The sequence below is a fragment of the Danio rerio genome, chromosome 21 (genome assembly GCF_049306965.1).
Source record: "Danio rerio strain Tuebingen ecotype United States chromosome 21, GRCz12tu, whole genome shotgun sequence".
NCBI lineage: Eukaryota > Metazoa > Chordata > Actinopteri > Cypriniformes > Danionidae > Danio > Danio rerio.
The window spans coordinates 39,040,901-39,066,480 of record NC_133196.1 but is presented as its reverse complement, the minus strand read 5'-3'; the positions used below and the strand labels follow the sequence as shown (position 1 = coordinate 39,066,480).

At 36.6% G+C, this 25,580-nt stretch overlaps 1 protein-coding gene across 2 annotated transcripts in view; it reads right to left on the bottom strand.

Moving 5' to 3' along the window:
- The window catches only part of rars1 (arginyl-tRNA synthetase 1), a 60,516-nt gene that overhangs the window by 12,282 nt on the left and 22,654 nt on the right, over positions 1-25,580 (bottom strand). Inside the window, 5 exon segments of one of the 2 annotated variants that reach the window (NM_200048.1) lie at positions 9,951-10,123; positions 13,542-13,647; positions 15,812-15,921; positions 22,156-22,334; positions 24,685-24,789. In NM_200048.1, the coding sequence (NP_956342.1) occupies positions 9,951-10,123; positions 13,542-13,647; positions 15,812-15,921; positions 22,156-22,334; positions 24,685-24,789 (673 nt within the window). 2 annotated transcript variants of the gene reach the window in all.

Below are 25,580 nucleotides of genomic sequence, written 5' to 3'. Positions count from 1 at the left end.
ACTGACATGTACTGTCAAATGACTATATTACGTACGGAAGTATGACTACGAATACATAAAATAAATGCGTTTAAATTAAAACATCGTGGAGTAGCTCAGCAAATAAACTAACTTGCGACGCGATAAATTAGGTTAAAAGTCGCGTAATGATTAAATATGGTTTTGCTCGTGTTAATTAATGTCATAAGCTTCGCCGGGTGTCGATGTCACTGCAGTGACATGCAGCGCGACACTCTGAGTGACACAGCAGGGCTCGAAATTAACTTTCTTACTTGGTAGCACCGGTGCTCCCAACCTGAAATATTTAGGAGCACCAGAAAAAAATTAGGAGCATCCACCAAAAATGAATGATATATTTGACAAGTTGTATATTAAGGGATTTATTGTATTTGAAAATAACATCAATTGGGACTAACAAAACCCAGAAACAACTATCTAACTAATGCTGTGATGACTTAATATTTGTGCAATAATTCCAAAATGAATGTTGAATAATTATAAAATATTAATGATGATGATGATGACAATAATACTAATAATGAATAATATTTCTCATCATCATGATGCATTGAATGTGCTTTAATGCAAGTTATCTGCTATATAAAGTCCTACTGTTAATTTATGAAAAATGAAAAATAAATTGATGGTTTGCATCAAACACAAATGAAGCATTGTAGTAAGAAATATTTATTTTGTACTATTGTTTTTATATGCATGCCAATTTAATAAATAATATTTCTGCTACAAAACAAACGAAATAATATAATAAATAATTTAATCCAATGCTGAAAGCTGCAAAGCAGTCATCAGTAATTAAATAGAAAAATAATATAGACCTCAAGAAAGAACGGACAAAAGAAAGGAAGAAAAGCCTCACTTTTAAAAGTTTTGGTTTCGGTTCGTGTTGTTTTAATGCTCAGCCTCTTTATGCGCTGAATTACATTTTTCTGTGTTTGCGGGACAGCATGCGAGTCAGCCGGCCCAATAAGAGGGGGGCAGAGCAGGATTCTCCCGATGCCCACCGGCGCAATACTGTTCTTTGTTATAACCCGCATCAGATCAAACTTAGTAAAGGCAAGCTTCTTTGGCGATGGTGTTTTAGCGGACATTTGCGCTGTTGCAGCCTGCTCACGAGGAAACGTATGAAAAAGTTATGAATTGCCGTGAGATTGTGTTGGCTGAACGCTGTGCATACAACGCATCGAGATTCAGTGTACTTTTCACTCTTCAGCAGTTTGCAATCCCCGCGGTCACAAAAGCTCCCTCCCTGTCATCTGACAGCGGAAAGTCTTGAGTGATTGACGGCTAATATGAACCAATATAGCGGCAGGGAAGAGCGAATTTACCACGTTTTTAGAAAAAAAAAAAACAGGTCGCACTATAACCATAATATGCAGTCGCACGAATGCTCCCAATATATATTATGAGTCGCATAGCTTAAATTTCGGGCGCATATGCGACTAAAATGGTCTCAATTTCGAGCCCTGCACAGGTCACTACACATGCCACTAGCAAGTGACACATGACAGTGGAAAACCGGACTGTGCCAGTCAGTCAGATGTCGTGTCACTCCATGTTAAAACTGCTACTGTGAATCCGCGTTCAAGCGCACACAATAAGCTAAAACTCGCCCCAAGCACCGGCAAAAACAAATAACAATGAATGTGTCGAGGAAAGAGAAAGGACATATCTTAATTATTTATTATTTTATTTTATTTTTTTATTTTATTATTTTAATTTATTATTTACATATTCTGAGTCAGTGTCGCAAAGATCCTGACTGGCAATCTCCTCTTGGACTCGCCTTTAGAAAGAAAATCATCTTTACGGATTACATGAAGGAGTTTTTTTGTTTTCGATTTGTTTTATTTCGTTAAGTAATAATTTAAAGCTTTCTATAAATATATTTATTATGTCTGTGAGGCATATACATTTTGCTTCATTTTGTTAAGCGCTCCTGTTCAAAAACCAGACGACAGAAAGCGCATAATTTTGGTTTTCTTTATTTTATAAAAACGCTGTAACGTTTTTTGATGTATTACTCGTACTTTGAGAGCAAAAATGACGGATAACTTTAAATTGCTCCCATTGAAAAAATGCAAGTGATTGCTCTGGCGCCTCGATGTCCTGCAAGCTTTTTATAAGCAAACTATGCGCCTAATAGCACACATTCTTTAACGTTTAAGCTACCATTGTTTTATACTTGAACTGTTTTATCTTTTATTTTAGGCAAGTCGTGGAGATCTGAGAAGGCAAACTGATCAAACAGACAATGATGGTCTTCCGCTGGGCGCTGTTCGTTAAAAAAAACAACTTATTTTTAACGAATAAAAAATGCTCCAAACGTTTTTCTAAATAAGCTGAATAAAAAACGAAACTAAATATAAACACTTTACCATTAAGATACATACAAAACTGAACTATTTCATAGCTGAAACACTAAGTTGTTTAAGGAGAAGGGGGAAATATATTTTTGTCCCGTCTATTGCTTCACCGTTATTTCGAGAATAAACCCAGCGTAAATATGCAGATGTCATTCCCAAAACATATCAGCGTATATGTGCTGAAAACGAAAGTTTCATACAAATTCTGAATAGATTATAGCCTGGAAAGTGCAAAGCACGCTCCTCTTATTATCACTAAAAAGCGTCACTAATCTTAGTTCATAGAGATCTCACAAAGATCCGTTATAATTTATAAAGCTCTCTAAATTACACAATTAATCTTTTATTAACATGGCGTCTACACTCAAAAGATGATTCACGAGCACACAAAATGGCACTTAATAAAAACCAATCCGGCGCTTTCAGCAGTGAGTGAATTCTGTGAATCTAGAGAAATGACAGATCAATATCCGTGAACCTGATTTTTTTTTTCCCCCGCAGGCACAGTACGCCGGAAATCCGGCGTGGTGCCGGAACGCTATCACCCCTGCACTCATGAAATGGTAAGTTTTATAATCTAATTAATACATTTTAAACCTCTTTAATTTTACCTCCTTTTTAAATCTACATGCTAAACCACTAAGTGTTGGCTTTGAGTCAGTTCTAAAGTTACATTTCAAATGGTTTATTTTATTTTCAAAATCTGAGGTGAACTATCTGCTGCAGCTTTCAGTAGTATGGCAATAAATGTCATGCAAAATGGCATTCAAATTCACATTGTAAGCATTTAACACTGAATAAAGCACATGAAGTGTACCTGAGGTGATCATGTCATCAAGTATTCAGTAACACTTTATAATAAACTACACACTATAAACCATTTATTAAGCATAAGCAAATAGTGAATTCAATATCTGTTAAGCATTAACTCTACATTAATAATCGTTAATAAGCAGTTTATAACTTCAGCTATAAATGTTGTATTCTTGACTTAAAACCACATTTATAATGTGCTTAATAATTGTATATTCATACTTTGTTAATTACCTTTTTTATTACTGAATTAAGTATTGCAACATTTAAAAAACAAGTTATTTAAGCATCGATAGTTGTTGTTTAAGATCATCCAGAATGAGTTAGTAAATGATTAATAAACTATTCAAATTAACATGTATAATTCTTATTATTTAGGCATATATTAATAGTTACTTTGCATGCTGGTAAGTGTTGTATTAACTCAACTTCATCCAGTTTTGTGACCTAATCTGAATGAGATCTATTTATGCTTTGTAAATCCCAAATAAATGACAATTGAATGCTCAGCTATATTCTAAACAGGAAAAAAGAAAACAAATGACTTTATTCATTCTATTAATTTGAAGATACACAAATAAAACTGTATCAAACGAAAATTACGAAAATCTTTGCAATCTTAACTAAAATAAAATGACTGTACAGTTTAAACATTGCATCACAATATATTGTTAAATCATTATAAAGTTGTTTTTTTTTCAATTATGTGTTAAATTTTGAAACTTCTGTTATTCAGCAATGTGTAAACTTTACAGAAATTTTACTTTCTAAATAAGCTAGCAAAGATGTATTGTTCATTTGGTACTGAGCCTTTAATTGTAATTTATTAAGGATTTATAGAGCATAAATAGTCCTCACTTTAGATCACAAAACTGGATGAAGTTTAATGACAGCATTTATTAACCTACACATTAACTATTAATATATGCCTGAATAATAAGATAAAAATGTTGATTTGAATAGTTTATTAATGATTTACGAACTTATTCTGAATGATCTTAAAAACCCCCAACTACTTTTAAATACAAATGGTTTGTAAATAATGCGATACTTAATTTTGTCATGTAAAATGAATCAATAACACGTATGAAAGTACAATTATTAAACCCGTTATGTAAAGTTGAATTCAGAATTATTAGGCCCTCTGAGCTATTCGCCCCCTTGTTTACTTTTTTTCCTCAATTTCTGTTTAAAGGTGAGATTTTTTCAACACATGTCTTAACATAATAGTTTTGGGGTGCTTTTACACCTACACTTTTGTTTCGGAACGCATCTCGTTTGCCCAGTTAGCGCGGTTCGTTTGGCATATGTGAACAGGGCAATCGCGCTCTGTTCCGCGCCAAAGTAATCGCTCCGAGATCGCTTGAATGATGTGGTCACGGCTCGATTGAAACGAACCCTGGAGCGGTTCGATTGCAGTGAGAAAGCGATCCAATCCAAGTGCGGTTATATTACAGTGTTTTATGGATATGTAATAGGCATACGGCTATATGAAGAGAAAATTATGAGTAGGGCAGGAAGTTTCGCGAGTCTCCGGATGCCCGCAAACGAGTGATGATCTCCCGGTAATCTTGCGTTTCCCTCCCGGTCCTCAAATAGGCATCGTCGTGCACCCTTCTCACCCCTCCCCACCGCGTCTCTCCTCAGACACGTCACGCGCGCACCCTGTCAATCACCACCAAACCACCACCTCTCCTGACAGCTGAGCATAACGCTGCAAAATAAACCCTGACACTCCTCACCAATGTGAGGAGAGTTTACTCACACGTGACTTGTTTTAGCTCTTTTGGTCCGATTAGAAACTTTGCAGTGTGAAAGCGAACCGCTCCAAGAGCAAAGAGCAACAATGTAACATTTGTAATCTCTGTTTCGGAACAACTGAATTGATTCACAGGTGTAAAAGCACCCTTAATAACTCATTTCTAATATCCGATTTATTTTATCTTTGCCATGATGACAGTAAATAATTTTTGACTTTCAAGACACTTCAATACAACTTAAAGTGACATTTAAAGGCTTAACTAGATTAGTTAGGTTAACTAGGCAGGTTAGGGTAATTAGGCAAGTTATTGTATAATGATGGTTTATTCTGTAGACTCAAAGAAAATCGGCACACTGCCACTTTAGCTCTCAAAAAATCTTTAATGTGTGTGTTTTTGAGAGCTAAAGTGGCAGTGTGCCAATTTTCTTTGGATCTTTTGCTACAAATGTTTGTTTTTTGATCGAGCACCTGCCTTCAAGATTTTCTAGATTTTTGCACATTTCTGTTTTTTTGCATTATTCTGTAGACTCGAAAAAAAAAAGGGGGCAAATAAATTTGTCCCTAAAAGGGTTTTTTAAAAATTAAAAACTGCTTTTATTCTAGCCAAAATAAAACAAATAACACTTTCTTCAGAAGAAAAAATATTATCAGACATACTGTGAAAATGCTCTGTTAAACATTTACAAATTATTTAAAAAAGAAAACAAAAAAAATCAAAAGGGGTCTAATAATTATGACTTCAACTGTGTGTGCTTACAAGTCAAGAACAGAGCATTCATATCTGCCATTATAAACAGCCTACTAATGTTTATTAATGTAGAGTTAACGCTTAACAAATAATAAATTCACTATTTGCACATGCTTAATAGATGATTCATAGTGTGTAGTTATTCTAAAGTGTTGCCGAATCTTTAGATATTTGGACTAAAAAAGACACAGAAACCCCCATGAAAGAATATTTTTGGTCACACTTTATTTTGATGGTCCGTTTGTTAAATTTAAGTTACATTACAACTATAGGTCCCACTTTATATTAAGTGTCCTTAAGTACTATGTACTTACATCAAAAAATAAATACAATGTACTTACTGTGTTTATAATGTATTTGAGAACACTTGTGGTGCTTTTGAGTTGGGATAGAGGTTGGGTTATGGACAGGTTTGGTGGCATGGGTAGGTTTAATGGTGGGTTAAGGTGTAAGGGATGGTCAACAGCGTATTTACAAACGTAATTACAAAAGTTAATTACAGATGTAATTACATACATGTATTTAATCAAGCATAGGTACACAGTAAATACATGTATTTACACAATAAGTACATTGTAACAAACTATTAATTCCTGTGTAAGAATATATTAGTTAAGGCCACTTAATATAAAGTGGGACCCAACTATATGCGAACTAATTCTCATTAGATTATAAGTAGACTGTTAGATTGTGGTTAGAGTTGGGGTTAGTGTAAGTTGTTCTTGAAAAGTTTCTTATAGTAAGTTAAATGTCTGTTGAATGTCTGTATCAACAGACATTAAGCAGAGTCTACTAATACTCAAATGTACTATCAAAATAAAGTGCTAGCCATTTTTTTGCAGTGTAGCAATTTAGAGATTTATGCAGAGAGCCACATAAAAATGAAAAGTGCACAATGGAAAGAAATTAAAAAAGAAAAACATCATGAGCAAAAACAAGAAACCACTTAGCATCTAAAAGCCCTTTGGCCAGTGAACTAGAGGATAAAGTTCTGTCATTCTGAGAAACAAAACACTGAAATCCCCACCAACTGCTGCCGTGTCCAACAATTATTTTTTTGGCATTTCTCCTGTCACTGGCTCTGATTTCCACCTACACTTCTCCTGAAATTTGATTTTCTGTAACCAATTGTTTTGAACAGCTCATAGAAGCTCTCCAAATGCATGAGAGCCATAAGACCAGAGGGATTGTGGTACCCCTAAGCTTCTGACATGAGGTCAACAGCCCTGCTGAGACAGGAGAGCAAACAGAAGGTGACAAAGAGTGAAAAATAAGAGAGTACTTGTGCCGAGCAGCCACTCAGGCAACAACAGAAGTAAAACTGTCACAAACATACGCATTTCAGCCAAAAAAAACACACTCTGACTGCACAGCAGATGCACACATTCATTCATGTGCATACAAACACAAAGCCCCCCGAGTCCCACACACAGTTTCCTCACAGCAACACGGTTTAAACTGCCAAGAGAACAAATGACCAACAACCCGTGAGAATGAACTGGAAGAGCCGGCAGTGTTGATGAACTGTTTCCCACCCCCCATATAGGGAACCAATCAGGACTACACTTCCAGCACAGACCCACATAATCATGTCATTTCTGAAAAAGGGAATCAAAAATAATAATTAAAAAACTAATAAGCTAAGCATTTAACCTGAAACAGGTAAATATGGGTTAATACTGGGGGTTGGTTCAAAAATTGTGGGTTCGGATTTTATCAAGGTTTTTGATCAAGGTTTTTGGTTTAATTTGGTTAACATTTTACAGTATTAAAAAAAAGTTATTCTCAAGGCCTTGGGAAAGTCTATGCCAGGGTACTGCAGAGGAGTATCCGGCCAATGGTTTAACCTAGGATCCAGGAGGAACAACGCAGTTTTCATTTAGGCCGTGGCAAACTGCACCAGATCTATACCCTCACCAGGGTGCTCGAGGGTTCATGGGTTTTGTGTACTTGAAGGCATTCGACCGTGTCCCTCGTGGCATTCTGGGGAGGGTGCTCTGGGAGTATGGGGTCAGAGGCACTTTGTTAAGGACTGTCTATGAACAGAGTAGGAGTTTGGTTCTCATTGCCGGCAATAAGTCAAACTTTCCAGTGTATGTTGGGCTCTGGCAGGGCTGCCCTTTGTCACCAATTCCGTTCAGAATTTTGGTGGATGGAATTTCAAAGTGCAGCGTTGAGCTGGAGGGGGTCTGGTTCGGGGACCAAAGGATTTCATCTCTGTTATTCACAGACAATGTTGTTCTGTTGGCTTCATCGAACAAGGACTTCAGCATGCACTGGTGCGGTTTGCTGCCGAGTGTGCTATTAACAGGCAGATTGGTCCAGCGGCAGCAGTAATGCAGCCCTAAGATTGCTGCACACGTGACCCGGCACCGGATAAGCAAATGAAAATGACATGACGTGACATTCTCAAGGCCATGTATCCTAATTTCAGTCTTAGCGTTGTTTTTCAGTCATTTGTTGTTGATTAATAGTAATGATGACAGCGCGTTAATTTTGGCTACTCTCACATACTTTCACTTTAGACAGCTGTTAAAAATGGGTATTGCACATGCATTCTCTCTATACAGTGCATGCGGAAAGTATTTATAGCGCTTCACTTTTTCCAAATTTTTTTATGTTTACAGCCTTATTCCAAAATTAATTAAATTCATTTATTTCCTCTAAATTCTACACACAATGCCCCATAATGACAACGAGAAAAAATATTTTTTGAAATTGTTGCAAATTCATTAAAAATAAAAAACCTGAAAAATCACATGTACATCAGTATTCACAGCATTTGCTGTGAAGCTCTAAATTGAGCTCAGGTACATTCTGTTTCATTTTAATAGGAGCTTAATTGGAGTTCACCTGTGGTAAATTCAGTTGATTGGACATGATTTGAAAAGGCATACACCTGTCTATATAAAGTCCCAGGGTCGACAGTGCATGTCAAAACACAAACTAAGCATGAAGACATAGGAATTGTCTGTAGACCTCCGAGACAGGATTGTTTCGAGGCACAGGGCTGTGGAAGTTTACAGAAAAAATTCTGCTGCTCTAAAAGTTCCAATGAGCACAGTGGACTCTTCCTAGAGCTGGCCGACCTTCTAAGCTGAGTGAGAAGGGCCTTAGTCAGGGAGTTGATCAATAACCTGATGGTCACTCTGTCTGAGCTCTTCTGTGGAGAGGAGAACCTTACAGAAGAACAACCATCTATGCAGCATCCACCAATCAGGCCTGTATGGTAGAGTGGCCAGACAGAAGCCACTCTCCACCTGGAATTTGCCAAAATACATCTGAAGGACTCTCAAACCATAAGAAACAAAATTCTCGGGTCTGATGAGACTAAAACTGAATTCTTTGGAGTGAATGCCAGGCGTTACGTTTGAAGAAAACCAGGCACTGCTCATCACCAGGCTAATACCATCACTACAGTGAAGCATGGTGGTGGCAGCATCATGCTGTGGGGATGTTTTTCAGCAGCAGGAACTGGAAGACTAATCAGTAAAGAGGGAAAGATGAATGCCGCAATGTACATAGACATCCTGAATGAAAACCTGCTTCAGAGTGCTCTTGACCTCAGACTGGGGCGATGGTTCATCTTCTAGCAGGACAATGACCTAAAGCACACCGCCCAAATATAATGTGGCTTCAAAACAACTCTTTGAATATCCTTGAGTGGCCCAGCCAAAAGCCCAGCTTCATTCTTTGGAATATATTGTACACATTTAGGTAGATTATAACCTCAGACAAACACAGAACACCCAAACACTGCAGTGCTTTTTTATACTATGGATGTCAATAGTTACAGGTATCCAGTTTTCTTCCAAATGTTTACTTTTGTGTAAAAATGAAAAGACAAACAGGATTGGAAAAATTGAATGATGAGAGAATTTTAAGTTTTGGGCAAACTTCAAGTATTTTGAATATGTCAATTCCGAAAAGCGAGCTGCAGTTTATTTTGTATTTTTATATTTATCTTTTATTTTTTATTTTTTAAAGTAACTTAAAAGAAAAGTAATTAGTAATCTGACTCCTTTTTATATGAAGTAATTAGTAATGTAATCAGATTACAATTTTCCAGTAGTTATCAGTAATCTATTACTTTTTTAAAGTAACTTACACAACACTGATAAGATTACATATTATCCAATAGCAATCTGTATTTAAATGCTATAAAAACAAATGTGAATGGACAAAGCAAAAATAAGCAATACATCATTTACGTAGATCAATACCTACTTGATGTGGGTCTCACCTGATGCGTGTGAAAGCGTAGAGGAGGTAGGCTGCAGTGTTGCCCCTGTCGTCCAGCATCTTGTCAAACGAAAAGACGTAATCATTGATGCGGTTGTGGGAAAGATCTGCATATTTAATGCAGCCAAAGGCCACGGCCTGCTGAGCCTTTTCCAGCTCCTCTGGAGTCAGCACCTGTAACACATCGATACTCACATCATGTAACACATCAATACTCTTACACAATACTCTTACTCTTACACAGAAGGACAGAACTACAAACTACAATTACTAGTATCATTCAAACTAAAAACAAATCTATTCCGCGATCACCTGAACCCCTGTGAACAAAACCAGGGCGCCCTCTACTCTACCCCCACCACACCACATGCTAACCTTAAAACGTTATGCAATTTTGAGTGAGCGGCCTCACACAAGTGAGTGGGCGTGACAAACCACTTGTAGAAAACACACTGTGCACCAGTTTTTGCACATTTTCAGACATTTTCTTACAATCATTCCATATCTCAAATAAATAGCATTGTGCATATATAAAGTAGGGCTGCACAATATATCATATCACAATGTGCGTGTGCGCAATAGTCGCATCACAAGATCAGCAATGTTGAGTTATGAATGTAGATGACCAGACTCCACAGGTCAAAACACGTGAAATTTGAGGAAACACTGCAGAATTGAACCATTATAGAGTAAAAGTTGAACATAAAGAGCATCAAGTTTTAAAAAATAAATGTTATTAAATTATTATTTATATGGTGAAGACTAAGCAATGCTCTTTTACGTTTGATTATTCAATTTCTGTACACGATTACTGTGAAGATGCTGCCCAGAAAATCATTAAAGCTTTAAGATTGAGTTCATGAGAACAAGACAAGCTTTTTACACTATTTTAATGTAATGTAACGTGTATTTTTATATATCGCTTTTATTGTGTATGGCCATACACCTAAAGCGATTCACAATCATGAGGGGGTCTCTCTACTTCACCACCAGTGTGCAGCATCCAGTTAGATGATGTGACGGCAGCCACAGGAAAATGGCACTCACTACACTAGCTATTAGTGGAGTGGAGAGACAGAGATACAGCCAATTCGGAGGCCATGATTGTAAGGGCCGATTGAGGGACTTTGGCCAGGACACCGGGGTTACACCCAAGCGGAAACCTTCCGCTCTACCTCGGGAAGCCAATACGGAAGTAACTAAAACAGCAATTAATCTACTTGCCTAGGGGTCCAAGTGATTTTTGACTGCAAAGGAAACTGGCCATTTTTACAGCTGATAAAAACACGTTTACAGCCTGGTACAAATGATGGCTTTAGTGCATTTAGCTATGATTAACCTTTATAACAACTGTGAGGGAGTGATTTTTTTTTTTAACTCATTCGTTTCCTTTTTATTAAGTTATATTAAGTCTGCATAACTAGGAGCGTGACTTGAGTGACAGCTAGGTCTCGCTGCTCGCCATCTCGTCACCTCAGCTGATTCTAGCTAATTAGCCACTGAGCTCGGCATTTACATCGTATTTTTGTTTGGGTTAATGTTTCTTAACACAGTCAATTGCCTTTTGGGATCGCCCTGGGTGCGATGACATGCGAACAAAATGGCGACATTTGGCCGAGCCTACATGTAACTTCTTTTGCAGTGTTAAGAAACCTATGGGTGCCATCACAGATACTACGTCCATATCTTTTACAGTCTATGGTAACACCCCTACTTTTTACGAGAAGTGCCATGGGATTTTTAATGACCACAGAGAGTCAGGACCTCGGTTTAACGTCTCATCCGAAAAAGGGCGGCCACTGACTGTGGTGTTCCCACACTTTTACTGGGGCATTAGAACTCACACAGACCACAGGTTGAGCACCCCCTGCTGGCCTCTCTAACACCCCTTCCAGTTTGAAAAAAATCCTTAATGATGAAGCATGTGAATGGAATAGTCTTAGAATTCAAATATTTTGCAGGTGAGTTGAGTCTCCAGCAGTTCAGGATGAGTGTGCTTAGAAATGTGTGCAAAGAATGTAGTGTCAAACAGCAGTGTGGACTGTCCTGTCACAAAATGCTGCTAAAATTCCTACACGATGGTAATAGTTTGACTGCGGTGTTTAAATATCTGTACAGCACTTCAATAATGCAACTTTCAGCACATCTACAGTGATATTCCATCACATGGTAAAGTCTATGGTTAATTTGTGTGGCTGCATTATCTGCAGCCTCTGGTTGGACATGAATAACAGCTTAAGCGGTTACGTCACACTCGCCCACCCAACTGAGTGACATGTGCAACACAGAGGCCAGTCTTACCAGGTGTGTGCAAGGCACTTGATTTGCGGGTCAAATTCAATATTGCTTCTAATGTTCAATGCTAATTTCACCCTCACGCTACATCATGACAACATTTGAACTCACGAGACAACTTTTCACCTCGATGAGGAATCTCGTCGCTATTTAATCTATTTAATCGTGACACCCCAATCGTACCGATCGAGCAATGAAATGTGATTATCGGCCGTTATTACAGAACGATCGATCGAAACATCCCTACACAAGGGTTAAATGATTTGTACATCAGCCTGCATGTGCTAATGGGAAACGCAGAAACACTTAGAGACATGAATTGACAATGAAACCACATTAGTCAACTAAAAAACAAATAAAAAAAACTACAGTTAGGAATTTACATTTAGCAACAGAATTTACAATGCCATTTACAAGAACAGATGGAGGGATCCCTTCACGCATTTTATCCTAGTTTTACATTACTCTACCCATCTCTGCAAAGAAATCAATAACAAAGCAGCTTTCTGTGATTAAATGTGTTAAATTTGACCTTGATAATGAACTAAATCTGCTCATTTTTAAAATTTGGGAAACATTTTCACAAAATTTGACTGAAATTATTCTACTTCACTTTTGAGCATCAGTAGATGTGACCCACTTCACACACCATATTGGATTTTGCACAGAATAGCAAGCAATTAAAAGAAAATGAACAGATAACTAGTGTTAAAGAGTGCTTTAACAAGAAAAAAAAAGCTTTAGATCAGATCAAATTTTGGCTCTGTCCTACATCGCTGGTTCGAACTGATTATGCTCACAGGAACATTGCACACGATTACACGCTTTCTAACTTTTCTGCCTAATTTAATGCAGCATATGCTACTTTCAATGTTCCTGACAAATAAGGCATTTGACAAAAGTCGGATTCGCTTTAGGGAAATGATGTGTTTTTATAAATAATACAACCTAAGTAAACTAAACATCGTAAGTGTTATATTTCGTCTATCTCTTCGAAATGTCTAAATGCATTTGCATTGCTTACTTGTGTCTGAAATTATATAATTGCCCCTTTCAAACTCCTTTACTGTTAGAAGCTCATTTGTGAGATATCAATCAAGCGAGTGAGGCATTAGGAGGCTCTTCATTTCCGAGCACAAAGGAGTTGTGAGTAATATAGGCAGTAATTGTCATTAGCGCATCTGGTCTCATTTGAGATCCATTGATCTATTCTGAATCAAGCTAATGGCACACAAAGCCAGCTAGATGGACGTTTTCAGGCAAGGATGTGCTTGTTTCCTCTTTTTTTTATATATACCTTATCTCTCTCCTTCTCCTTCAGTTTGTCCATGGATCGTTTCAGACCCTCCTCCAGAAGGTCCATCAGGCGCACCGTGTCTCCTGAACGAGTCTTAAACTTTTTCCTGGGATAAACATTTCATATATATATATTAAATATGAAGCAGAGAAATGAAGAATATAAAAATAAATTACTGTTCAGCGCAAATATTTTCAATACGGGTAAAACTAGTGCTGCATGGAGCTCTGGGGCTGCAACTTGTAATTATTTTTTATGATAACTGATTAGTTTGTCAATTATTTCTTTGATTAGTTGAATATTAATATTCTACTTGGGCATCTTGCTTGATTTTACTCCTTCAAACAACGTATGAACTATTTTGTTTTAAGTTTAATATGTGACTATAAACTCACCGGCCACTTTATTAGGTACACCTGTCCTACTGCTCGTTAATGCAAATTTCTAATCAGCTTATCACATGGCAGCAACCCAATGCATTTAGACATGTATACATGGTTAAGATGATCTGCTGCAGTTCAAACAGAGCATCAGAATGGGGAAGAAAGGTGATTTAAGTGACTTTAAAAGTGACTTTAAGTGACTTTGTTGGTGCCAGACGGGCCGGTCTGTGTATTTCAGAAACTGCTGATCTACTGGGATTTTCATGCACAACCATCGCTAGGGTTTGAGTGTCGATTTTTGCTGCAACATTTGGATGGTAGGGTCAGAATTTGGCATCAACAACATGAAAGTAACAGTTCAGGGTGCTGCTGGTGGTGTAATGGTGTGAGGGATATTTTATTGGCACACTTTGGGTCGATTAGTGTAAATTGAGCATTGTGTCTATGCCACAGCCTACCTGAGTATTGTTGCTGACCATGTCCATCCATTTATGACCAAAGTGTACAAATCTTTTCTAATGGGTACTTCCAGCAGGATAACGCACCATGTGATAAAGTGCGAATCCTGTCAGACTGGTTTCTTGAACATGACAATGAGTTCACTGTACTCAAATTGCCTCCACAGCCACCAGAACTCAATCCAATAGAGCACCTTTAAGATGTGGTGGAACGGGAAATTTGCAGCGACAAATCTGCAGCAGCTGCCTGATGCTATCAAGTCAATATGGACCAAAATCTCTGAGGAATATTTCCAGCACCTTGTTGAATCTATGCCATAAAGGATTTAGGCAGTTCTGAGGGCAAAAGGCAGTCCAACCCGGCACTAGTAAGGTGTACCTAATAAAGTGGCCGGTGAGAGTATTAATGCAATAAATGAAGGTTTCAAATAAAATTTTAATTTACTTAGAATTGTGTATTTTAACATGTTGTTGAAAAAATGCTTGCAACAATATAATAGTAAAATTAAACTACCATTTAAAAGATATTAATGCCTAATGTTTCTTCTGCTCTCCAAAGTTCTATTTATTGTATTGAACACATTAAAACGGTAATACTATGAAAAATGCTTCTTGGTTTTTAATATATATTAAACTCTAATTTATTCCTGTGATTTATTCCACTTCAGCTTTCATTCTCTATGATCCTCCAGAAATCATTTCAAATTGCTCAGAAAAGCTTTCTCATTGCCAGCGTTAAAAGCAGTTTGCTGCTTATTACTTTTGTTGAAACCATAAAAGGCTTTTTCCTTAGAATCTTCCAAATCTGAGAGGAAATATTTCGTAATTTTCCTTTAGTCATTCTTACTAAATTGAATGCAATCCTTTCTAAATTTTTGCAATAAAGTAATCAATAATTAAACATTGTTTTCATAGTAAAGCATTTCAATGCATTTAAAGTGAGGGCAAAATAATTGTTTATAAATAGGCTTCTTATCAGTAGGCCCACACAGAATCTTCGCGCGCAGAAATCCGCAGATTTGAGCCTATTTATTTACTTTTGTAAACTTATATTTCTTCTATTTTTAAATTAATTTAATTAATATTACTGACTAATATGAAAATGTTTATAAGACTTTTTTTACAATACAGTTTGTAAAGTTATATTTTATGTGTTTTTATGAGAGACTTGTTTTGTTTACATTTTTTTAACATATTAAGTTTTTATGCGATTAAGCATAAATCTGCAAATTTTTACAATACTTTGAAAAAAAAAAAAAAAAACAGCAAAAAATGTCTGCCGATTTTGTTTGGCCCTACTGATCAGAAATCAATTTATAAAGCAATATAAATCATTATTATTTTTATAGATTACTACATGTTGCAGCCCTCTGGGTCACCCTGGTGGGAAAACTACAAAGGTGACTTCTAAAATGATCAGTGCACTTACTTGTCCTCTCCGAGCACAACACCGAAACCTGCATGTTCCACCCGTGTGACCTTGGGATCATACCAGCCAATCAGCTGAGCAGCAGCAAAGATCACCTGAAAGTGCATTGCCTTCCGAAAGTTGCAGTCAATGCCAATGAAAAAAACACACAAACACACACACACATAGAAAAGATTTAGATAAATGGGCATATATTTACAAAGCATCTTAAGCTCTTAACTTGCCGACTTAAGAGAAAATCTTAAAAATAATTGGTGCGTCAGTCCATTTCACAAAAAGCTAGCTCCTAAATTCATGTAACATCAGAGGCAGTGAAGGGGACGATCTAAGACCAAACAACAAGCTATCCTAAAATAGCTGTTACAGCCAATCTTCCTTGGAAAGAAAACATTTTACAAGCATTTGGGGCTCTATTTTAACGATCCAAGCATATGGTTTAAAGCACACAGCGCAGGTAGACTTAAGCTATGTTTGAATCCACATTTGTTAGTTTAAGGATGAGAAAAACAGTCGGCGAGCCTAACGCATAGTCTAAGAGCTGTCCCAATTCTCTTAATGAGTTATGGGTGTGCTTTGTGCACAATGTGCATTAAACCAATCAAAGTCTCATTTCCCTTTGCCTTTAAGAGACAGTTGCATTCGCTTCATGGTGGATTCACTATTTACATGGCGGACTTTGTAAGTGGAAAAAATAAAAGCTTCACCAGCAAGGAAACTGATCGATTAGTCAAATAATTAGCCAATGTCATTTGTCATTACTGCAAACAGGTAATTTTGATACATGCAATGGCTGTCCATTAAGACATGAAGACATTTTTTATATTTGTACAGACAATAATAATATTTTATATTTTAAACCTTTGATTTTTCATATTTACAGTTTTATTAAACTGCACCACTGACGTTGGATCAACATTTAGTTGGTTAAGGCTGCATATCAACTAAAGCGTTTTTTTTCCCTCTCTATCTGAGTGTTTGTTTTTAGTCGTCAATGGTCCCGCCACATCTTTGAAGTCCTGCAGCGTAACAAGTTGCCAAGTGGCTGTTTCCTGTTCATGGGTGAGCACTTTGTATTTTTTTAAGCATTGCAAGTTCATTGTCACTTTTGAGCTAGACGTAAAATCATAGTGAGGGAGGGGCAGGACAATATCATGCAAATGATTGGTGAACACGTAGCCTAAGGGGTCGATCACACCAAATGTACTTTTTGCGTTGAGGTGCGCCTTTTTTGATTGATTTACTAACCGCCGCGAGCGCTCCGTGCGCTGCTTATGCGCCCTGCGCGCCTCATGTTTTAAAGGGTCATGAAACACCAAAACACATTTTTTAAGATGTTTACAGTCGTATATGTGTCCCACACAGCTAAAAAACACTATTAGGACACATATTTCTTACTAAAAAGTGAAAACTGGTTGTTTTTGCGTTATTTTGAGCAAATTCGTTCTTCTAGTTTGAACTAATTTTTGAAGCTACGTCACAGTGATTAGATCCTTGTGTGTATACCAGCGTGAAGACTGGATGTCTGTACCAGCGAGTACATCATGACATCTAAATGTTCAGCATTAATTCAAAAGATAGACTTGGTTTAAACCAATCAGTGCACTCTACAGTGAATGAGGTCAACTTCATTAATATGCATGCTGGCTTTGAAGACTGCTTTACCGGTTACAGTGTTCAGACGGCAGAGAGACACCACATTGTGTTGCCAAAACAAGTGGAAGAACAAGAATTGTTTAGAGACATGGGTCATCAGTGTTTTGTTTATAAATGTGCTGCAATTAAGGTTTTATTGTTATTTCCTGCTATGAGAGCGCAGAATTTTTGCCATATTTTGTGACAGGATAGTCTATACACACACGGCTTTCTGACTCTACCTACCGAGTTCATCAAAATTTACGAGAATCTTTCTTTTCTCCTATTCGCTGTGCGGCATCAAACATTCCATAAAAAAACTACACTCTTTCAGCAGTTCCACGCATTCAGTATCTTGTTTGTCATGTGGGGGGCATGCATGAAATGTTCCTGAATGAAAGTGAAAGTGCCAAACTGGAGTTAAAGTCGACAAATTAAATATTTGGCAAACAATTCGATTACTGTTGTCCAGTGGTGGAAAGAGAACTGAAAAATCATACTCAAGTAAAAGTACCATTACATCCCTAAAAATGTAGTGCAAGTAGAGTAAAAGTATCTGTTGTAAATTTTTCTCAAAGTATGAGTAAAAAGTAGCCCTTTTAAAAGTACTCATGAGTAATGAGTAGTGAGTTTTACGCTGTGAAAAGCTGATGCGTTTACATGTAACTTGTAGATGTGTGTAAACGTAACATTCTGTAGTGCATGTAGTTATTGGCCAGTAGGCACACAATGTCATAGGACGTTAATATTAGGTTAGATTTAGGTTGTAATGTCAAGTGACCAAAATTCAATGTCTAGCCAGTGTCTAAGGATAACGTTGTTTTGATGTCTAATAACAACGTTAAATGACGTTGATATTTAGTTGACTTTAGGTTGTGTTAGAAAGTGACTAAAATCCAATGTCAAACCAACATCCTAAACCAACATCCTATTGACGTCAAATACTGATATTGATTTTGGACGTCTTCTTGGACACTTTTAACGATTCCAAACAGTTTGTTGCATTTATAAATCGCCCATGTCTTGAGGTAATTCATTATGAGGAGATTTACCTTCTATGTGTGATTTGATTAGACAGGAATTACAGGACTGATTTTCCTAATCACCATAGATAAGAAAAAATAAAGTAGTGACTGCAGGTTGAAGGAAAGTAGTGAAGTAAAAGTACAATTACAGCACTAAAAATGTACTCAAGTAAGAATATAAGTACACATTTTTAAAACTACTCAGTAATTTACAATTCCTGAGAAAAAGTAATTAATTACAGTAATTTGAGTATTTGTAATTAGTTACTTCACACCACTGCTGTTGTCCATGTAAACACAGTCACTGTCATTCTCTCCTGCGTCTGTGTTTGGTTTGCCTCTGTGAAAATCAGTGCGTGCCCAAATGGAAACTCCCATTTTTATGTAAAACCTTCCCTCTTTCCCTCCCTCGACACTTCTACCTAAATAGAGCTAGACTTTCCCACTTTCCTGACTTTTTTTTAAACTAGAGGTGGTAAAACACCGTGCTGAGACAGGGGGGTTTCGTGACCCTTTAACCGCCTGCTGCACCTCACTTTTTGCTGTTGCTTGCTGTGCGCTCGCAGTTGGAAAAAAGTTAACTCTTTGCGGAAAACCGTGTTCGGTGACAGCAGTGTGTGTTGTCAAGACTTTTGAAGACAGAGGAGGGACTAGTGGTTACTGTTTTGAGCTATCCGGAGCTGTTCGACTTCACAAATCTTGAATATTACGTGCGCCTCAGTGTTTTAGAACGGCAAAGTGCGTTTGGTATGATGGGCCCCCAAGAATGCAGTCTATTTTACTTGCCTTTTCAGACCAGCATGCCCAATGAGCAAACAAATGGGCACAAATGCATTCGTTATTTAAACAATGTGGCGCTGTAAAATGTTACAGTACACACACAAAAAATATTAATTTGGTTGTATGATAGGTCTCTTAATAATAACAAGGATTTACAAAGGTGTGGCTTTAATTGTGGGAATATTATGACTGGTGTAAAACTTGTCAGGAATGCAGTCAAAACATTTGCATGTCTTACTATCAGCAATAATTATTCTACTCGGGTAATTAAAAGGGTGTTTATATGCATATCCGCTAACTGTTTGCAAAAAAAAAAACAAGTGCAAGAGCCTGACAATCACCATTTGTTTAATTATTCATTCATTATCCTTTAGCGTTGTCCCTTATTTATCAGAGGTCAGGTCACCACAGCGGAATGAACCACCAACTATTTCACCATACGCTTTACACAGCGGATGCCCTTCCAGCCACAACCCAGTTCTGTGAAACTTGTTGAATTAGACACTCAATTTAAATATCAATGTTTTCATTTCTAAACATTTATTTGAATAGAGCAACACAAGCTCTACTCTCTAAAAGTTCCTAAGAATAAATTTCTGACCGAGACCCCTCAACCTCAGCCAATCACTTGTGTGCATAATTAGTAAGCCTGTTGACATCATTTGTAGCAATGAGGTCATCACTGCATTAATAAGGCTCTTAGCTTAAGAATCAAATCCTTAGTAAAAGTTGGTCTCAGCAGCTTTATGAATAGGTTTTAAAGGATTAGTTCACTTAAAAAAATGGAAAGTTCTTGGTTCTTAGGGAGTTAATTGCTCACCCTAACAATATTCTACTCCCCTGAGACCTTTGTTTGTCTTTGAATGAAAAATTAATATATTTTAAATGAAATCAGAGAGCTCCCTTACCCTCCATCGACAACAATGTTCTTGAGACCAAAAATATCCAAAACATTACATGTGAATTAAGTGGTTTAAAAAAGGTGCCCAATTGCTATTAAAGAGTCAAGAGCCCAAGAAAGCAAGTATTGTATTCCCCATAGTAAATGCACAACCTAGCCTGAGGAGAAAGCCATTGGCAAACAAAGTAGTTTTTGACTTTTTTTTGGCAGACAAAATTGTTCTTGAAACTATGTATGATTACAGTTGAGACACTGAAGTCATGTAGAATGTTTAGACAAAGTTTTGGTCACACTTTATTTTGATGGTCTGTTTGTTGAATTTAAGTTAAATTGCATCTACATGCCAACTAGTTCTCATTAGATTTTAAGTAGAGGTTGGGGTTAGGGCTGGGGTTAGGGTTAGCGAAGTTGACATTTAATTGCAAAGTTTATGGTCAGTTAAATGTCTGTTTAACAGCATTATCAACAGATATTAAGCCTACAGTCTGCTAATTCTCAAATGGACCATAAAAATAAAATGCTACCAAAGTTTTTGGTTCTTTTTCAGCACTTTGAATATCTTGTGACCATTGCTGTAGCTAAAATGGTTGACGAGAGGGCTAAAACATCTTAATATGCGTTTTAAAGATGAACGAAGGTCTCTAAAAATTAAAAACCGACATGAGGATGAGAAATTACTGTTTACATAATTTTTCTTTTTGAGTAAACTAAAACAGACATTTTTTATATTAATGTAGACAACAACTTTTTGGACTTTTGTCCACCGAAGCGTTTGTTTTCTGTTGGTGACAATAGTACCACCCCATTTTTTGAGCGTCTGCGGCATAGCAAGTTGTTAAGTAGCCGTTTTACACTCATGGTTAAGCACTTGGCATTTTGTTCAGGCATTGCAAGTTCATTGTTACTTTTGAGCTAGCCGGCAAATTACAGTGGATGAGGGACAAGGCAATACACTACCTGACAAAAGTCCAAGTTTTAGGAACGACAAATAATAACTTCACTTCTAGTTGATCATTTGGTATCAGCAGTGGCTTACATGAAAGGCAAAGGCCTCTAGATTACACTTATTTTACCAAAATAAAATATGATCATTCCTTGATTTTTAAATATTTAATTAGGACAGTAAGGTCTGACTTTGCTTAGACAAAAGTCGTATCACTTAACAGAAATAATGTGCAGTATAGAATATAAAGTCATCATGGTGCAGTTGAAAAATAATTAATATTGTGTAACACCCATGAGCTTGGACAACTGCATCCATACATCGCTGCAATGACTCAAATAACTAAATAATAAATTCATCTGGAATGGCAAAGAAAGCCTTCTTGCAGGACTCTCAGAGTTCATCAAAATTCTATGGATTCATCTTCAATACGTCCTCCATTTTTCCCCAGACATGCTTAATAATGTTTAAGTCTGGTGACTGGGCTGGCCAATTCTAGAGCACCTTAACCTTCTAATTTGTGTATTGAAGATGAACGAAGGTCTCTAAGAATTGGAAACGATACGTGGATGAGAAATTGACATGATTTTGCTTTTTGGGTGCACCAAAACTCAGTTAAATCTTTTACTTCTATTTAGAAGAACTTTTAGTGATCATATAAAACGTTTTGTAAATACAGGCCCTGCTATTCATTACAAGAACATAAAAAAAAATCAAATAAAACCCCCACATTCTGCGATCAAGTTCTTTATGATGACTCCTTCATTATATTCACCCAAATTGTCAACACAGTGCAGAATTGTAAAGCAGACGTGTAGCGATGTGAGCAGACCGTGTTCCTGACCCAGACCACATTAATATTTGAGGAGTCTACCGAACACATTTCGAAAAAATATACATGCTTTGAATTCTGGGGTGAATGCGGCGCCCTTGACCCCTGCTGCACGTGTCCTCATACACATCAGATATCTGCGGGAAGGACTGTGCTCCGGGGCATGTTCAAGATTTTACAACACTCTCTGTGACACAAGCTACCCAGAGATCCAGATCTACACCCACACACCTGGCCGCTGTCTGTCACGTAGATGATGATGTCAGCTTTCTCGTCAAACAGACGATTTCTGATGGCAGCCAGATCCGAGGTATCGTAAGTATAGCCTCCATCCGACTTGACAATCGTCAGGGGAATAGACTGGCCAGGAGCAAACACTATCTTCCTGCCCTCGTCCACCTCCACCAGCCCTGACGAGAGAGAGAAGAGGAGCGACGGAGAATGTGAAAGAGGGAATCAAGTCAAGCGTAAAACAACACTGCCCCCTACTGGAAATGTGCGGTTAGAAATGTGCAACTCAGGAAAAAACAAACTCTATTGACAGCAAACTCAGCTTATTGTTGATTGCGCAGTAAAAACTTCTGGCTCAATTAAATCTCCTGGTTAAAAAAAGATGGTGTATATTGTATTGAATTTGCATTGAAAATCTATAGTATAGTTCACAGGTGTTTATTTAAGGTTATGAAATGCATTATAGGACCTTGATCTCGACTTTTGATTCAGGAATTATACTTTTAATTTAATGCAACTTTCATTTAGATAGGGCTGTGCACTATGACAATATTGTGTAGACAAAATAAAAGCACACAGTATTACATGCCATTGCAGACAGAAACAAGGATAACACCATCATGAGAATGTCTTGAAGCATTGGTTCTCAAACTGTGGTACGCAGGTTTCCTTTTAGTGGTATGCGGAGGAATAGCTAAATAATTAAAGTACAAAAATGAACACACTTTTAAGCCTTTAACACGTATGAGAACACCAATATGATTAGTAAATTTATTTTAATATGCTAAACCTTTTATTTTATTATAAATTATCTAATGTTTGTTATGTATTCTATAATTTAATGCTAAATTCCTCCGCATATTTATAACGGTTATTGGGGGCGTATCTTGTATTTTTATATCCCAATGTTGACAGGAATAATATAATCACTTGCTTTTCTGATACACAAAGCCTACTCTAACGCACAGTAAACAGATCCTATATCTAATTTAAATATGTAAATTCAATTCATAGATTTAAAATATAAGTGAATGTTTAGATTTCAAAGATACACAAATAAATCATATTTGCATGTAACATCTATTACAAAATTTATCAAAAAGAGTTTATATATCAATTTGATGACAAGTAGCCTATATTTATGAGGTCCAAGGAACTTTTCCAGGTTTTGATGAATAGGATACTTTATAATAATACTTTACATGTAAGTGCAGCAGTTTTTTTTTTACTTTAAGAACAGTGCCATTTTTAATTAACTTTTAAAAGCACATTTCAATTTGAATGTTGACGTTTTATTTTTATTTTTTTTACTTGTCAGCACAGTGCAGTGTTAATGTTATATTTATATTTTAAGTTTAATGATTTTAAGTTTTTATATATATATATATATATATATATATATATATATATATATATATATATATATATATATATATATATATTTTAATAAAATAATATAATTATTATTTTATATTTTATTATTATATAAATATAAATGTATGTGTGTGTGTTTATGTATATATATATATATATATATATATATATATATATATATATATATATATATATATATATATATAATTTTTAATTAAAGAAAAAAAGCTAAACTAAAAGGTCCTGAAAAAAAAGACTAAAATGTAATCAATTTAGAGTTTAAGTTCTATTTAGGGCCAGACAGAATCTGCAGATATTTTTTGTAATTTCTACAGAGAATTGTGTCAAAAAAATATATAATAATAATAATTTGCGGATTTATATGGAATGATTTTAGTAGTGTCATAATTAAAAAGTTTATATATGAAATAAAAATAATCCCCTTTTAACTTTTATTCAATGTTTACAATGCAAATCCAATTAGATCCACTTATTTGGTAAACAAAGCAAGTCTCTAATATATTTTTTCTACTAAAAGACAAAAAATATTACTTTACAAGCTGTACTGTAAATAAATCATATGAGCATTTTAATATTTCTGCTATTACGTCACAATAATACTAGATAAAATATATTAAAAAGCTGAAATGTACACACATTCACACAAGTAAATACATAGACTAAATGATGGGCTATAAATCTGCGGATTTCTGCGCACACAGATTCCGTGTGGGCCTAGTTCTATTTAATGTCTTGAGATTTATGTAGATTTTTACTTTTAACAACTTTTCAGACAAAGTATTCAGAAAAGTAACTTAAACACAATTGTTAATGATGCATATAGAAATTGATTATTTTGTTTAAGCAACTTTCCTAACACTGATGAGGTGTTACAAAGTTGTTCTTGGGGCAGAACAGTTTATGATTACAGTTACTGTTATGATGACTTTTAATGTCTCAGGTCAAAATCAAAACCTGTGTTCCTAAGTTGAGTTAAGTTTTTGGGAGTTTACATCAACATTAGAGTCATAAATTTACAACAAAATTTTCATCTTTAGGTGAACTAACTAGAACTAATACAACTTTTTCTAATTACTTTAAGAAAGACCAAAAAAAAAAACCATTATAATAAAAAAAAATTAACTTCCACTGTACCTTTTTCCTCAAATTCTTTGACCACCGCAGTCATCATGTCCTGGTAGTAGGACTCTCCTCGCTCTTTTATGCTGATATCCAGGCAGTTGTAGACTTTTTGAAACTCTGCAAATCAGCAAAGTGGACAGAAGCGGAAGGGACAAGATGGTTTAATTACAGCAGTCACACCACAGGGAAATCAAACGCAGCACTCACCTGATTTAGCAAAGCCCGATTGGATGGCATCAGCAGAAAAAAAAGTAAATAAACACTAATTGACCTTCATTAGATAAGCCTCAGCGGAGGAGCGAGGGCTTGATTAAGGGGTAAAGTTAGATGCTGTCATATCAGTCTAGAGTTGCAGTCGCAGGAAACAGAAGTGTTGTAAAGTAGGCCATCTCTGTCAACTGGTTTGTCCTCTGCATTAAATATAAAAATGACAGCCCTGGGTAGGGTTGCGACAGTGGTTTGTAAGTTCTTGCTTAACTGGAATGTACTCCACACTTGAGTAGGGTAGTCAAAAGTATCAAGTTTGGTACCAATCGCTACTGAAATTTTTAAAATATCCATTTCCCACTAACATTTGAGTGCTGTCAAGCATGTTCATAAACACCACTGATTGGCCATTAGCCGCGTTTCCACTATCGCGCCTAAAGCGAGCGAGCCAGGGCGAGCCAAGGCCAGTGGGGTTTCCACTGTCACTTCCGGGGCCTAATCGGGCCAAAGCGGGGCTTTCTTGGGGCCAGCGGCCGGCCTTTTTCGGCCCGCCGAATACCTTGGGCCAAGGAGGGCCAGCTGGGGCTTCGGGGCGGAGTGAAAGGAGAGGCGGACAGTTTTCTGATCGCACATGAGTACATGCGCCAAACAAATAAAGAAATAAGGGAAAGAAAACATCTAGCCTTATAGTCTGGGGTCTT